Source organism: Gasterosteus aculeatus, chromosome 2 (genome assembly GCF_964276395.1).
Source record: "Gasterosteus aculeatus chromosome 2, fGasAcu3.hap1.1, whole genome shotgun sequence".
NCBI classification, from domain to species: Eukaryota; Metazoa; Chordata; class Actinopteri; order Perciformes; family Gasterosteidae; genus Gasterosteus; species Gasterosteus aculeatus.
Genome location: NC_135689.1, coordinates 8322858 through 8338050, shown reverse-complemented (window position 1 = coordinate 8338050; position 15193 = coordinate 8322858). Strand labels below are relative to the sequence as shown.

General features: G+C 45.6%; 1 protein-coding gene across 2 annotated transcripts; it reads left to right on the top strand.

Moving 5' to 3' along the window:
* On the top strand, nt 1-14767 carry lima1a (LIM domain and actin binding 1a). Of its 2 annotated transcripts, none has more exons than XM_040192728.2 (11): nt 1-270; nt 1512-1668; nt 2232-2277; nt 4416-4850; nt 9900-9966; nt 11059-11153; nt 11444-11509; nt 11679-11730; nt 12071-12111; nt 12192-12325; nt 12975-14767. In XM_040192728.2, exons 1-11 carry the CDS (start codon nt 120-122, stop codon nt 14110-14112), a joined length of 2382 nt encoding a protein of 793 aa, XP_040048662.2. In that variant the 5' UTR covers nt 1-119; the 3' UTR covers nt 14113-14767. The 2 variants fall into 2 exon arrangements, with proteins under 2 accessions (XP_040048662.2, XP_077946207.1); XM_078090081.1 differs by lacking the exon at nt 1-270 and adding an exon at nt 1122-1288.
* The last annotated feature ends 426 nt before the right edge of the window (nt 14768-15193 follow it).

The following is a 15193-nucleotide window of genomic DNA, read 5'->3' as shown; positions in this document are numbered from 1 at the left end:
CTGTCTGCCATGTCTGCTGCTCTCTCACACTGACCGCCGCTGATTGGACGAGGAAGGAGAGAACTCGTACCTGCCAGGTGGAGGTCAGCGCTGCTTCCTTATTGGCTGGTGGGAGTTAAATGAGAGTATTGGGAACGCCCCCTTCCTCCATTTCTACTCAAAGGCATCGCTGGGAGCAGCTGAGCAGCATCAAAAAGGAGAAGGAGAGACACAATTGGCCGACAGCGGAAACCCACGTCAGGCAGTTGAACAACTGTGATAGTCGCACAGGTAGGCTTTTTGTTGTTGACTTTATGAAGAATAAACCAGTCAGGTTAAGCGATTTCCATTTAACTGAAAAAAGGATACGCTGCCTCATTTTTATACCAATGCAATGAAAACAATTCACGCGTGACGCCTGAAATCACCCGTGAATTGTTTTCATTGCATTGGTATAAAAATGAGGCAGCGTATCCTTTTTTCTTTCCATTGTGGGCTTACAGTTGCTGATACTGTGGTCCTTCTGTTGCCTTCGACTCATGACTTTGCAACTTTGCATGAGTCTGTTTTACATGCTGCTCAGTTTGTAATCTAAACCTTGTGACCGAGGAGACGAGACATATGGAGCCATCTAATTCAGCTCTGGACATTTCCACCAGTCGCTTTAAAACCGATTTAGTGGTTTGTATTAAACTCTTCTAATTGATCAGATCAGGAAGTAAATGTTCCCAAATCCGCGCGATTGGATTAACACGTCTTGGTGGACGCAAACATTTTCAAGGTTTTGACTTCTAGTAAAAAGAAGAGAAAAAAAATGTCTTTTTTGATCTGAAGGTCTGGCATCACTTTTTTGTGGCACATTTCCCTAAACTTACCGAGGAGTCCCGATGGCAGTGTAATATCAGAAGAACCCGCACTGTTAGGAACCAACGACCACGGCCCCCCCGCTGGGCGGCGTGGAGACCCGCAGGCTCCGCCCCCCGACCCGCTCATCGACCTCATTGTCCAAATCCTCCGCCGCGTGCGTCCCTCGCGGTGACCGATATTCACCGAGCGATGACGGTGCCGCTGCTTGTGTCTGCTTGCCCCCCTCAGCCACCAGGCGGTGACGTTGCAAAAGCACGCAGAGGCTTGCATGCATGCATGCGTGCGCGTGTGCGTGTGTGTGATGAAGGCGTATCGGTTGTCTCGTCTGCTGCTGGAGGCTCCTTTGACGCGGTCACACGGGGACCAGATGGTCGATGGCTGAATGACGCGTTGTATTGACTTTGTGACTGAAACACCGGGTCCGGGCTGCAGCGACAGTCACGTGTGGGTTCTGCCAATTGTGTTATCGATCCGTGGGTGCGCTTTTTCTAATGCTGCATGATATTCTCTTATCAGTGTGAGACGGGAAGTGTCATCAACATTGAAATGTGCAGGAAGGGTGTTTCTTTCGAGCCTCAACTCTGAGAAGGAACTACTGGATCGAGCGTTTACAGCAGAAACAAACGTGTGTTCTCCTTTTTTTTCTTTTCTTTTTGTGTCCTCAGTTTTTAGGAGACAACTTGCTCCCTCGGCATCGATGGCCTCCGCGGCTCCGTTCAGCCGCAGACCGTGGGCGTCGCAGTCCCTGCGGGTCACCGCCAAGGAGATGTCCATCGTCTCCACCCGGGGGAAAAACAACGCCATTGCGGAACGCTTCTCCAAGTACGTCTGACCTCCGCCCCCCCCCCCCCCCCCCCCCCCCCCCCCTACTCTGGCTTCCACCGCGAGTGTAATTAATAATTCACCAGATCAGTCTGTTTTTTATATCTGTCACATCAGAGGTCATGGTCTTCTTTGCAACCCACTCAGCGGTTTTTGAGTTTCCCCTTTTCTGTAAAATAATCTTTTTTGGGTTGACAGACTTTTATTTTCCTAGAAGTTCATGAATATCCAAGACTTTCCTCCTTTTTTACCTGTTGCATATATCAAGTTACTCTTTCGTGAACTGAGAAGGTTGGATACTCCCTTGATGCGTCTGACCACTAGGAGATGGCACCGCTCTGAGGACAAAGTGTACAACATTCTTTGTCCTATTAAACTGCGTTAGAAACGGTCCACTCTAGTTTTCTCTTTTTTTGGTCACCAATGCATAGTTTTAAGAATTGACCCAACTTGCAAAATATTCCTAATATATGCTAATATTTAATACAATTTGAAGTTCTCAAATGTTTCTGGAGAGCAGAAGAGATATTTGTCCCATTCACGTCCAACTTCCTCGTCCTCAGGTACCAGATGGCAGCAGAGGAGGGAAATGCAGAGAAGAAGAAAGCGGTAGGAGAGAAGTTTTCACATACTTCACTCAAGTAGAAGTATCTACACTATACTACAATACTAGTGACGGTGTTCATTCAAAATTTGCCTCGAGTAAATTATTAACAAAATGTACCTGAGATAAAAAAAAACGCTCCTCATCATTCAGAAGGCTGCAAGATTACATAGTTAATTAAACGTTCAAGAGATGCTATACTTCAAGGACTCCATATTAAATACGTTATCTTAGGGATGTCACAGGAATTAATGTGGCCCCATGTTGATATCAAAGGGACTAGTCTCATTTCGAAAGGACTCAGTTTTAATAAAGGCAGTTTTTCAAGAGGTTCTTGGCAATATAATACAAATATTTGAGGCCGGGTTACGACCTGGTTAACTTCCTAACTCGCGCTCAATGTACTTTTTTTTTTCTACTTGCACACCCACGCGTCCATGCACACCTGCTGTTCATTTCTTATTAATTTGTCTCTGCATGCACAGACAGATCGACTGACATTCCCGCTCTCTTGTTGGTGTTTTTATAAGACAAGTTGAAACTTACTCCATTTGTATTGCTGCATGCAGATTTGTAATCTCTATCCAACATCAAACCAGCCATAACACGATTCGTGGACACCAAGGGCCTATAAATCAGTAATAATGGATTTTATAAATTCATCAGGAGTTCTGCACATGTCAAAGTAAATTGAAGTGGAGGCAAAAGTACAGGACATTAATCTTGAACCGAGACATTTTATTCCAAAATAGTTTGCGTGTTATTTCTTCGGTTTTGAGTCCGATCTCTCAATAATTGCCAAACTATTGTCAAATGTTCACGCGTGTTCTCTTTATTAATCCCAAGGACTTTAGTGATACTTTTCCTCTAGTGCCACCGTCACGTCAACATCTAAATGTTTCCCTTTCTTTGCTGCCTCAGCTTTACTTTATCTTACGAAAATAGATACTTTGCTATTATTTCCAGTCTTGTGTTTTGCTTGTTATTCTGAAAACACACAACTCAGAAGTTGTGATTGCGCTTTTTTCTTTTCTTTTCTTTCTTGTTCTTGTCTCTCTTAAAGTGTTCTGTGGAATGTCTCTCACATTCCTCACATAGAGACGGTAAAGGCAGTCTAGATGGAGAAAGGTAGTGAAAGGTGTCTGTCAAATACAATCAGTAAAATAAACATCACATGGAGACCTTGAACACTTATCAGAACATTATTATTATTTATCCAGTTTTTATCTCTCTGCTGTTCATTTTCAGCACGCTCCCTGCTTTCACCTTTTATCTCATTTCCTGGAGTTATTTTCCCTCACTGACTGTTTCTGATTTTCTCTCCCGCCCCTCACTCAGTCCACTCCCCCGGTTTCCTTCCTTCCCTCTGTTGTAGGAGGGGGGTGGGTGGGCTAGTTGCTTCATGCTGCTCTGATCACTTCTCAAGGCGTTCACATCTGGGACAGCTTGTAGCCGGCCAGCAAACGCACTCAACACTCGAGACAAACACACACACACTTTAAACGTACGACGCCAACTGGGAAGCCGGGTCTTCAGAGTCTCTCTGGTTTTTAACTCGCTACCTTAGTTTGGTGAGTTTCTCAAGCGTTCTGTTCCGTATCCTGCAGGTTCAGGTTTGGAGACTTTCATTCTGAGCAGCTCTTTGTCTTCCAGGCTTTCATAGCTCAGCGTTTGCATGAATGCTAACATGTAGTTTAACATGTCTGTGTGGACAGTGTTGTTGTGGTTTTTAACTTCCTACGTTTAAGAACCAGTTAGCATCTTTACAAAATGTATGGAAAAAACTAAACCGATTCCCAGAGCAGCATGCGTGTCCTCTTTGCTAAAACTTGACCAGAAATGGTGAGTCATTCCGTTTCCCACTACTGTTTAAATACTCGTGGAGCCAAAGTCTAATCGATTCGACAAGCAATTCTGCTGAATGTGAAGTCAACAGAATATATCTTGGTGTTTTTATTTGAAGACAAAGTATGCATGACCGGACGAGGTTACCCAATGGTTTGGACGTTTCGTATATTCAATATTTCCTCCAGTTTGCTGGTTTTGGACATTTGTGAGATTTTATGACTGTTGCAGATTAATGCCGTCATTTTTGTGAAGTGTGAAGTGCTTAGTTTGTCTTTTTTTTTTTTTTTCTCCGCAGGTTGCAGAACCTCTTCCCTCCACGCTGCGCAGCGGGAATCTGAGTTTTTTAAAGAAGCGCTGGGAACAGCAGCAGCAGCAGCTGTCCAGCCACAGACCCCAAACTCAGGCCTTCATCCCGGCCGACCCTCAGAGCCCCGTTGGCCAACCAGCGGGTCCCACACCCACCCACAACCAGACCTCCAAAACCACCTCGGTCACACCAGACCAGGATCCAGAGCCGGAGACGCTGCTTCATCCGCAGACCAGTGAGACGAGCACCAGCCGGCTGCTCTCTGCTCAACGCGAGGATCCGACCAACATGGAGAAGCCGAGCAGAGGATCAGAGGGGCAGGACGGAGCGACGGCCGCTGAACTATCCGACTGTGAAAAGCCCAGCGTCCCCCTCAACAGCCTCAAGATGATGTTCGAGAAGGGCGAGAACCTGACCGACCGGGTGAGTCTTTTATTTTTAATAATGGAGACCAGCAGATTGTTTTCCCAACATGAATGTTCACAGGATGGAGTAAAGCGGTTAGGGAGGTGTGAGTTAGGGTCAATTCCTCCTGATTTCCATGCTGCAAGTCACACGGTGCAGCCTCGCTTCACTTCACCATCCCTTATCTCAAAACACACGGCCTCAGCTGACTCAAACAGCCCCTCGGGAAGCCTCCGTGACCGGAGCTTCGTGCACCCAGAGGCAGCTGTTTGTTTGTTTGTGGGGCATAAAAAAAAATCCTTTAACACCCAGTCATGCGTCGCTAAAGGCGTTCTAAAACAAAGTTCTCATATTTGAGGTGGGACATGTTAACAACGACCACGCTGTGTTTTTTCCTCACAAAAGCGGCCATTTACAACCGGAATAGAAAATTACAAGGCGTGAAGAAGCAGACTTTTCTGCATTCAGCTCTACGGCGCGCTTTGCAGTTTTCTGCTCATTTGTTTCAATAAAACGTTTATTGTCTTGATTCTCTTTGAAATCATGGTGTTTTTAAGCAATACAAATCTGTGCTGACTGGCGTTAAGTGAGCAGAACCTCCTGTAACGCAGAGCCATCTCCCCCCTCCAGGCCAACAGCCACTCCAAAGAATTCCTGCTTGTCCATTCCTGTAGATATCTTTTTTTCTTATCAAGATAAGTCAGCCCTAAAATATTTTCCTGCCCACATGTTTGGAGTACCAAATTGCCTGGAGAGAAAAAAAGAAATTCAAACATTGACATGTGGTTGTTTTTTTTCCCTACAATAACTTATTTCCCCAAAACAGTCTTGGACAGTCTTTGAAACGGTTGACGTCAGTGTGTCCGTTGCGTTCAACCAGTCGGGAACAAGCGTCCCACACGGTGTAATATTTGAACCACCAGGCGACTGTGTTCCAAAGTCCTGGTTTCTCAAAGCTTGTCATTGGTACATGAGCCTACAAGCCTGATTCACTGAGCTAGCAGGTGTTTGTGCTGACTCTGAAACTTTTTGGTGTTCCTGTGAGTTTTGGTCAACCAAGCTATCGGATCCAGTCTTGACGCTAAGCTTCCTGGCATCCTATTTGAGTGAGAAATCTAAATTCCTCTGTAAAATCTGTATGTAGGCTATTTTCAGGTGGATTCATTCATATTTGGTGCTGCGCTCAAGACAATGCATGTCGGCTTGAAGAAAAATACAGCTTATAACCAGACTAACCCCGGGGTAGCTTGTTAAGGTTTTGTGGGATCCATGATAAAAAAAAGCAATGGTTCTTGCCAAAAATATAAAAAATTCATTGCAAGAGTGTAAACTTTCAAAAAAGAGGGATTGAGGCGCATTTTGGGAATTCTTTTACTGCATGTTGCGTGGTTATCTTGTAAAAAGAGCGATCGTGTAGGGAAGCATTGAGCCGTAACACAAAATCTAGTTCTGCTACAATGGCGGTCACTATATAGCGGCGGCCGGGCCTTTGGCTCCTCTTCTCGGGGCAGATGATGTAATGGTGTCTGCTGGCAGGCTCCTGACTGCAGACAGCTGATCTGCACTTTGAGCCTCTTCAGACGCTCTTCCCCCATTCGGCCATCAAAGCTCTGCTCTTCCCCCCCCCCCCCCCCCCCCCCCCACCTCATCAATCATCCATGTTGTCCACTACTCCTCTGCTCGGCGCCCCGTCCACATCCTGCCTGTTTTCTCTCTCGACCGCCTCCTCCTCTTTCTAAACCTCAACCTCCACTATGTCCAGTTCTTTTTTTCTTTTGGGGGGGGGGGGGGGTGGTTATATTCTTAAGAAATGGCTATCTCTGGAGGAAAGCTCTCATTTTACTTGAGTGCTATTTGGAAAATGTTATAATGCAAGAAAAATAGTTTACATGCTGCAAAGAAAACCCTCTACTACTCAATCATGTTGAGTTGCTATCCCCCCCCCCCCCAACTCACTCCCCTCCTCAGGCGGGGAAGCATGCAGTCATGAGGCTCTCTGAAATTAATTTACCCCTGCCCGCCTAAACAAAACAACACCTCCCCTCCCACACACTGCTCGGCCCCACCTATCCTCCCGCCCCCTCCCTCCTCTCCTCCCTCTGTCAGCCCCCTGCACCAGCTGCTTCCCCACCTCCTGTCCCAATTGACTTCACCCCAAACGCCGGGCGCTTTACTATGAGGTCGGGGGGGGGGGGGGGGGGGGGGGGGGGCGAGAGACACAGTAAAAACAAAAAGCTGCCCACACCCTCTGAACCATCTGTAACACAGTGGCACACTTTGCCCCCCCCCCCCCGCCCCCTTTGAGGAACCCCCTCCCCCAGAGCACCTGCTCCCTGTCGCCTCCCCTCTGCCCACCCAGTGGATGTCCCCTCCTCCCCGTCTCCATCTCCCCTGTCATAAGCCACATCGGAGCCGTATCTTCTCAGTGTGGTGTGTAGAAGTCTGCTGGATTCAGTCGTACGATTCCTGGCTCGCTGCTGACATCCATCCCTTCTTGCCTTCTCTCTCCCCCCCTCCGCCGGACGCCTTCGAGAGGTAGCTATGGTGTTTTCCTTTTCACGCGGTGCAATATGGGGTTTCTTTCTTTCTTTGTTTGCTCGCTGAACAGGCACCCGGCTTCATTACCCAGAGACCCGCGGCCTACTTTTGCTATTTCTGCCCGTTTTATGTTGACTAGTCTGTAAGATGATGCTGTTTTCTCTGCAGCTGAATGAGACCTTTCAGTGGACACTGCTGCAGAATGAAACCAGCCTCTCAAAGGCCTGTTGGTGGGTTAACTTTATCAGTGACTCATTTGAACAGTCTGTTCACTTTGACTAATATTGGGTGGCTCGGGTTTATTCCCTTGTTTAAAGGACGTTAACTCATGGCGTGGTTGTCTTGTGTCATTGTTTTGCACAATGTAAGAACATCTTATTGTGTCAGAACCGCGGGAGGTGGGTTCAGGGACAGGGTGGGGTCATCACGGCAAGTCGGTCTGTAGGAGAGCTTTAATAGTATCAGGATTAGCGGCAGATTCTTTGTCTAGCCCACTGATCCAGCCTCCTGAGACCCAGCCTGGTCCCGGATGGTCTGCCCCCCCCCCCCCTCATCCCCCTTTTCCCTCCGCACACATTCAAACCAGTCAAACTCCCCCTGTCCCACCAAGCTTCACCTCCCATCTCGGGAAGATAATCCACCCTTAGGGAAAGATCCATTATTATGATGGCGGCTGTTTCTTTTGTTGGGATCTTTTTTTTCCCAGAGATGAACACGCTGAATGAATCCTGGACACAAATGAAGTCCCGAGTCGGCGTACGTTTAACATGCATCTGAATCATTTAGGACCCCGTGCTTGTACATTTAACTCTTGGATGCTCCGATATGGCAGACTCGCCCTCGATGACATCCTCTGATATGCACATGTTCATACTATTCACCTGATGCAGGTGCAGAGTGCAGAGCTCTGAAGAGTAACGGATCATAAAGATTCATTTAATTTGTATTGCAATACATCAAATGACTTCATGTTTGTGTCAAAGACTAATCCTGGAAGCATAATGACTCATCCGGAAATTCCAATTTTTTTATTTTTATTTTTTTTACAACTCTTAACTTTCATGACTTATTGGGACTTAATATGTCTGCTTGAAAGCCCTGTACACTGAACGTTTAGCACCAAATCGCAGACTGTTCGCAGCAAGCAAAGTTTTCTTGGAAGTTGGTAAAAACATGGAGACCAGATATGTAGCTCACAAATACTAATGCAACGTTTTTTGAAAAGGTTGATTTCAGCTTTTACGCCACAAAAAAAACCCCTCGTGTGCAATAAGGACACTATAGTTTACAAAAACAAAGCCTTTGTGGTCCAAACCAAGATGGCTGCTTTCGGGTTCCAAGGCAGCTGTAAAAGATCCAATCCTTCAAAATAAAAGTCTTTCACATGTTTAAACTTATTTCAGAACAAGAAACTTTCAACACTATGGGTTGGAATTGTTTTGATGCAAAATGTGGTTTTTATTTTACACTTTTAGGGTGTACAAAAGTGATTCCACTCATTAATGGGACCTGATGAGCATTGACTTGTCTAAACATACTTGTTCCTTTCAGCATTCACATCTGCTTTGTTGACTCTTGTGAAATATTTCCCCGCTTTTACTTGCTGCAGCCTGCAGACACCGTGCGAGCCTGTCAGGACCGAGTGGGCAGCTCAGGTGATTCAGGCCTAAAAACCATGCAGTGATCAGTGGGAGAAACAAGGAAGCACTTCTCAATTCTACACTTCAGAGGCAACAACTATACGCTTTACTCCTACATTTATGCAAGCGCTTTAGTTGCGAGTAACTTTTCAATTTAAGATCTGTTAGTCATTTCACCATCCCTCAGATTTATCCTGCGACCTGTTTGACGCACTGGACCAAAATACATTTTGCCAGAAATACCTTTCCAACATTAGTTAAAGGGACTGCCACCTATTGCACGCGAATACAGATTTTAATTGTGAATCTGTTAAAGGGTGCCTGGACCTCTGGTCATAATCTGTAAATGTCCTCATCCTCTCATGATTGTTGGTCGGTGGCCTTTGACTGCTGCTGGGGAGTTGGGACTTTATTTTAAAAAAAAAATCCTTTTTTGATGGTAGCAAGGGCGTTGACTCTTTCATTCAATAATCTTTCAATAGAAACTGACTACGCAGCCATGACTCAAATTAAGTTCAAGATTCTGGTAAAAGTTTTTATTTCAAGGCCTATTGATGGAAGAAACTAGCGTAAAACCACCTGGGCTCAGTTTAAATTGTTTTCTGGCTGGTGGTTGTTGACAGACTGTCTGAGGCTCCGTCTCTCTGAGCTCATAAGGAGATTAAAGCGGGTTTGGACTGAACGAGCACACGCGTTGCTTTCTGCGCTCTGATCTTCCTGATGGACAGTCTCTCTTCTAGCCGCTTTGTTCTCCTGGCTGAAACATGTGAGAATCAGCAGGCTGTGTGTTTGCAGACGTCATCCAGGGATTGCGTTGTTCTGTTTTGTCCTTTTGACTTCTGTTTCAATGCCGTACGTCTGATTGTGCGTTCTGTTTTTTCTTTTGCAGGTTCCGAAAGAGCAAACGACTAGAGGAAACTGTGGTAATACTGCCAACATGGACCAGTCACAAGCAGGTACCTTTTGTCTGGTTCCGCATTTCATAAGTAATGATTTGTTGCAGGAGATGAGAACCGATTGGAAACATATGTGTTTGGCTGTACATAAATGAGTTATTTAAAAGTACTTTTATAGTGTTAATACTCTAGATTTAGTCATAATATTCTGGGGTGCATAATGTAAGAACAACTTGTTGTAATCTGCTGCCATTAATACCACTGTTATTTTACTCTGTAATTCCCTAATGTCCATTAACCACTTGGGACAGGTGTGTGCAAAAATGGTTGTAATTGTGTTATGTTGATAAAAAAAAAACACCATTGTGTGCAAAGGAGTTTTGATAGTTTAGTTGTAAATATCGATATTTTTTCCAGTAACTAAATTGGTATTTTCACACTAGTAGGTTACATATTTAACAAAGTGGAATGAAATCATTACAAACTAATTGGTGTCGGTCTGCTGTGTGGTGCTGAGCAGGTTATCTAGTTGTTTTTAGACGTTGGTTTTTATTATTAATCATAATCATAATAATAATCATTATTATTATATCATCATCCTCTGGAGATCCCTTGTTAGCATACACATTTGAACTCTAATGGATACTTTTTTTTCGGTCCAAAACAAAAACCGCTATGTTTCGTGTTTGCAAATCCTTTATCTGCACCACCAGCCTGGTTGGAGCCGTGAATGATCTTTACATAATGAGTGGTCCGACCTTCCTCGGGATGGATTACATCCTGCCCAGAAGTGACCTCTGTAGCACCGCCGTGATCAGCACACTGAACAGGAAGTCAGTCGGAGCCCCTCTGCGCCCCCCCTGACCTCGCGCCCCCCCCCGACCTGGCGTCCCCTCCCACAGCCCGCATGACTAACAGACAGTCTCCACTCGGTCTGAGCTGGGATGGGTGGAAAATATGAACCCTGAACAGGAAAATAGTTTCTCTTGTGAGGCAGAATCATTCCAACAATTAATGGCTTAAAAAATGCTCTGGAACTTCATTCCATTTTTAAACCAGTAAAAGCTGCTGTGCGTAACCAATGAAGTTTAATTGTTTGCATAAATCCTTTTGCATCCGTTTTTAAATTGTCTGTATTATGTGTAACACAAGATGGAAGTCTCGCAGAATCGACTCCCCTCCGGGACAGAATGGCCCTCTACCAAGCTGCCATCTCCAAACAGGAAGTCCCTCCCACCTCAGTCACTGTGAGTATTAATGCCAATCGGCTCCCTAAAATGATGCGTTTCACTCCACGAGGTCTGGTGCTTTTCTACAGACACGTTTTCCTGCACAAACAGTGGTGGACAAAGTATTCTAAAGCAACAAAGGAGAAACCAGCAAGAGCACACAACTTTTTTTTAAATCTTCAAACAAACTCTGCCGAGTGTTGTTTAAACCCATATTTGCGCTCTGCAGTCAAATTTCATCGCTCGACCAACACTGGCGTCAAGGATGTTTTACTTTGTTGCTGAACTTGCGCCCTCGTTTCCCTCAGAGTGATCAGCTGGACGGTTTCTGTGGGAAGCAGAAGGAAAACGTTCCTCCGTTCACTCTGGACCTGGTGAGGAGTCTTGACTTGTGATTTTTCAAATGAATACAAAGTACTTCATATTTCTGTGCGGGAGGTTGTTTTGCTGAGTCGTTAATCTGTTCATCTGCGTTCCACTTTTAAACATGAGTCAGTTTGCACATTCTCTTCACATCCTTTTTTTTTTTTTTTTCCCCTCCAGAGTACGGACTTTGAACCAAACAGCAGGAAAGGTTTTACCCCAGAGAGCAACGGTAATTTACATTCCACATCTTCATATCATGACTCCAGTGGAAAGGAATCCGCCCCCCTAGTTAGAACTTGGCGATCTGGTCATCATTAGAGATCATGTCTGGATGCAGACAAAGAACAAACATTTTAAACTCCTTTTAAAGTAGATTGTGTCTGTATTCAGGTATAACTTTTTTTTCATTAACGAATCTACGATTGACTACCTTGAGTACCATGTCCACCGCTTTATTTAGGCTTCCTGGGTATCTAACATCAGTCTGTGTAAACATCTCCATCTAGTGTTCAAAATGAGTCTCTACCTTTTGTCCCCTCATCCTGGAAATGTTATTGTGATCCCAACAGGCTCCACTACCGGTACTCCCGTATCCTCCAAGACCCCCAAAGTGAGTCCTCGCAGGATGCCGCCTGAGACGCTGGAGGAACCGCGTTGCCGTGACTGAATTTGTGTTGCGTGTGTTTGTAGAGCTTCTGTCTGCCTGTGCGGGAGACCTGTGTGGCCTGTCTGAAGACAGTCTATCCTCTGGAGAGGCTGGTGGCCAATCAGCACGTTTACCACAGCTCCTGTTTCCGCTGCTCGCACTGCAACACCAAGCTGAGGTGAGGACCCGGACGTTACCATGCCTGCTTAAAAAAAATCTATTGAAAATGTAAAATAATAGAATTAACTAGAGGGCCTTTGGAAACTTAATTTCTTGGGACAGTGATGCTGGCAGAAAAAAAACAACACAACATGGTGCGTGTGTGTGTCGTCTCTGAAGCAGCTTAAATTAAGATATTTGAATAAACTAGCAAGCTCTCATGGAGTCTTAAACTGCATGGATTGTAATACCAAACTATCTTTTTTGACTATTTTACGGCATGATTAATGATTTAAATATTTACCTTTCTGTGTGCAAAGATGTGACCTAAAAATTTGTCTGCATTGTTTCTACAATTTTTTTTATATATTGTTCCATGCCGGAAACTAGCTTAAGATATTTCAACTTTTTGCTCTACAAAAACCTTTTTCAGTAAAAATCCCTCGTGTGAATTCTGCAGCTTGTCTGTCTTTTTAAACGGCAGTGATCAACAATAAGCCAACTAAAGCGATGGTATTGCAACCAATGGTTCATATTTAAAACCATCACTACAACTAATATTTGGGGAAAAATGTTCAGCAAACCTTTTGAAGACCAAATATGTTCCACCTCGTCCCGGCAGCTTGTTTTTTTTATTTTCTCATTTGTAAACTTTATCCATTCTTTAGTCTGGTGAACTACGCCTCCCTGCACAACAACGTCTACTGCAAGCCGCACTTCTGCCAGCTCTTCAAGGCCAAAGGCAACTACGACGAGGGCTTCGGCCACCGACCCCACAAAGAGCTGTGGGAGGGCAAAGCGGACGGGGGTGAGTCCTCGCCGCCGTCCAACGCGCACGCCAAGCCAATGATGCAGAGCTCGCCGTCGGCCCCGGACCTGCACAGCCCCAGTGTGGAGGACTCCCCCCTGGCTAAGGTCAACGTGCTGATGGCCACCATGGAGGCGCTGGGACAAGGATCGCCAGAGAAGTCCGACAAGCCCAGTGAGGCGCGCAGGCTGAAGATCTCCTGGCCACCGCGAACAGAGGTGCAGGACGCGGGTGGTGCCGTGGCGTCCGCCGAGGAGGGGTCCCCCGGCAAGCCCATCAAAGCCAAGTGGCCCCCGGAGGAGGACTCTCCCTCCTCTCCGCCGGAACAGTCCAGAGAGACGCCCTGCCTGCGCCGGACCTCCTCCCTGAAGGAGCGCAGCATGCCCTTCACACTGGCGGGGCAGGCTGCCGCCGCCGAGGCCGGCAAACCGAGCCCACCGTCGCCTGCCGTAGACGACGGGCCGCTCAGTCCCGAACCCTCCAGCATGGAGCTGCAGCACGGCGGCTATTCCCCGAGCAGCCTGACGCCCACTGAGGACAGCGTGGCCGTCCATGCCAGCTCTGGGGGGGAAGAAGAGGAGGAGGAGGAGGAGGAGGAAGAAGAAGAGGGGGGGAAGGGGGAAGAGGGTGAGATGGAAGAGGGTGAGATTAACACTGACAACATGCCAGACCATCTCACCAACGTGGTTGAAAACTCCCTGGATGAACAACCTGAGAAGGAGTATAATGAGAGGATGGAGGAGGAGGAGGAGGAGGAGGAGGAAGACGACGACGACGACGACGACGATGCCGTCTTGGAGGAAGAGATGCTGCCTCTGAAACGGGAGGAGACACCAACGGACCTCTCGTCTCCTGGAGGTGAGGTGGAGGCCGGCCGGTCTCCTCAGGATGTGGGGTTCTGGGACAGCGAGGAAGTGGCGGAGCAGCAGGAGGTGCTGACTGTGGAGGATATGATCAAACGAAACCGATACTACGAGGAGGAGGAAGAGGATGTCTAGACTGATCAACAACATGACAACCATGGACACTAGGAGGACTTCTCGCCACTCCTCCCTGTTTTTTTTTTTAGATGTTCTTCTTCTCTTCTCTGTAGAGTTGCTGCAGTGTCTGGTGTGACCTCTTATTGTGCCTCTTTTGAACACTTTCTGAAATAGTTTTTACGAGACTGTCGATCTGACATTTTTTTAAATGTGCAAAATTTAAAATGCTAATGTAAAGAATATCTTTAGCACACATGTCTAAATGTTATGACACAATTATTTTTGTGATTTTTCTAGTTCCATTGTATGCCTCCTATCAATTGAAACCTTATCAGTCTTATTCCAAGATGTCGGGCTGTGCAGGCAATGTTCATTCTTAATGGAGTCATTTTTTAAATATTAAAGATGTACTACCTTTTTTTTTTTTTTTTTTTTTTTTTTAGAAAAGTAAGCCCAGCACTGAGCCATTACTGTATTTGCAAGATAATGTGCTTGATCAGTGTTTGAGTAAACATCTAATCTTTCTCTTTTCAGTTGACATTCTATTTGTAAATGTTTAAAAAAAAAACCTTTCAAGAGTTACAACTGGATTTAATGAATATTGTAGTTTTTTTTTTTTAAACCATGGACCAAATATCCTAAATTACTGTTTAAATAAATTGTTATAGAAAAAGTTGTCTGCGTTACTAACTGGGAAATCTTTCCCTGTCTCGTTAACGGTACCTCAATGGTGATCGGCCCAATCCTTTTTACTGACTTATGATAATGTGCTCGTAGATTAGCAATTCATGCGACCTGCATACGGTTGGTGAAAGGAGACTCCAGAAGATGTATAGAAATGATAAGACTTGTTACCGATTTGGTGATAACGTTATCAGCACCTGATGGCTACTCCAATGTCATTGGATCACGGCTAACGAATGGAGGATTTTACTCCCTAAATTTGCATGTAAAAACACTAAGTTTGTTGCCGCCCCCTCCGGTGGCTCAATTGTGTTACTGCATCCATCTAAAGTCAGTTTTTAGAGGGCTGCTGCGTCATTTGGAATTTTGTTTAATGACACGGCTAAAGACTTTTTACTGAACACTGCTGGAAGTA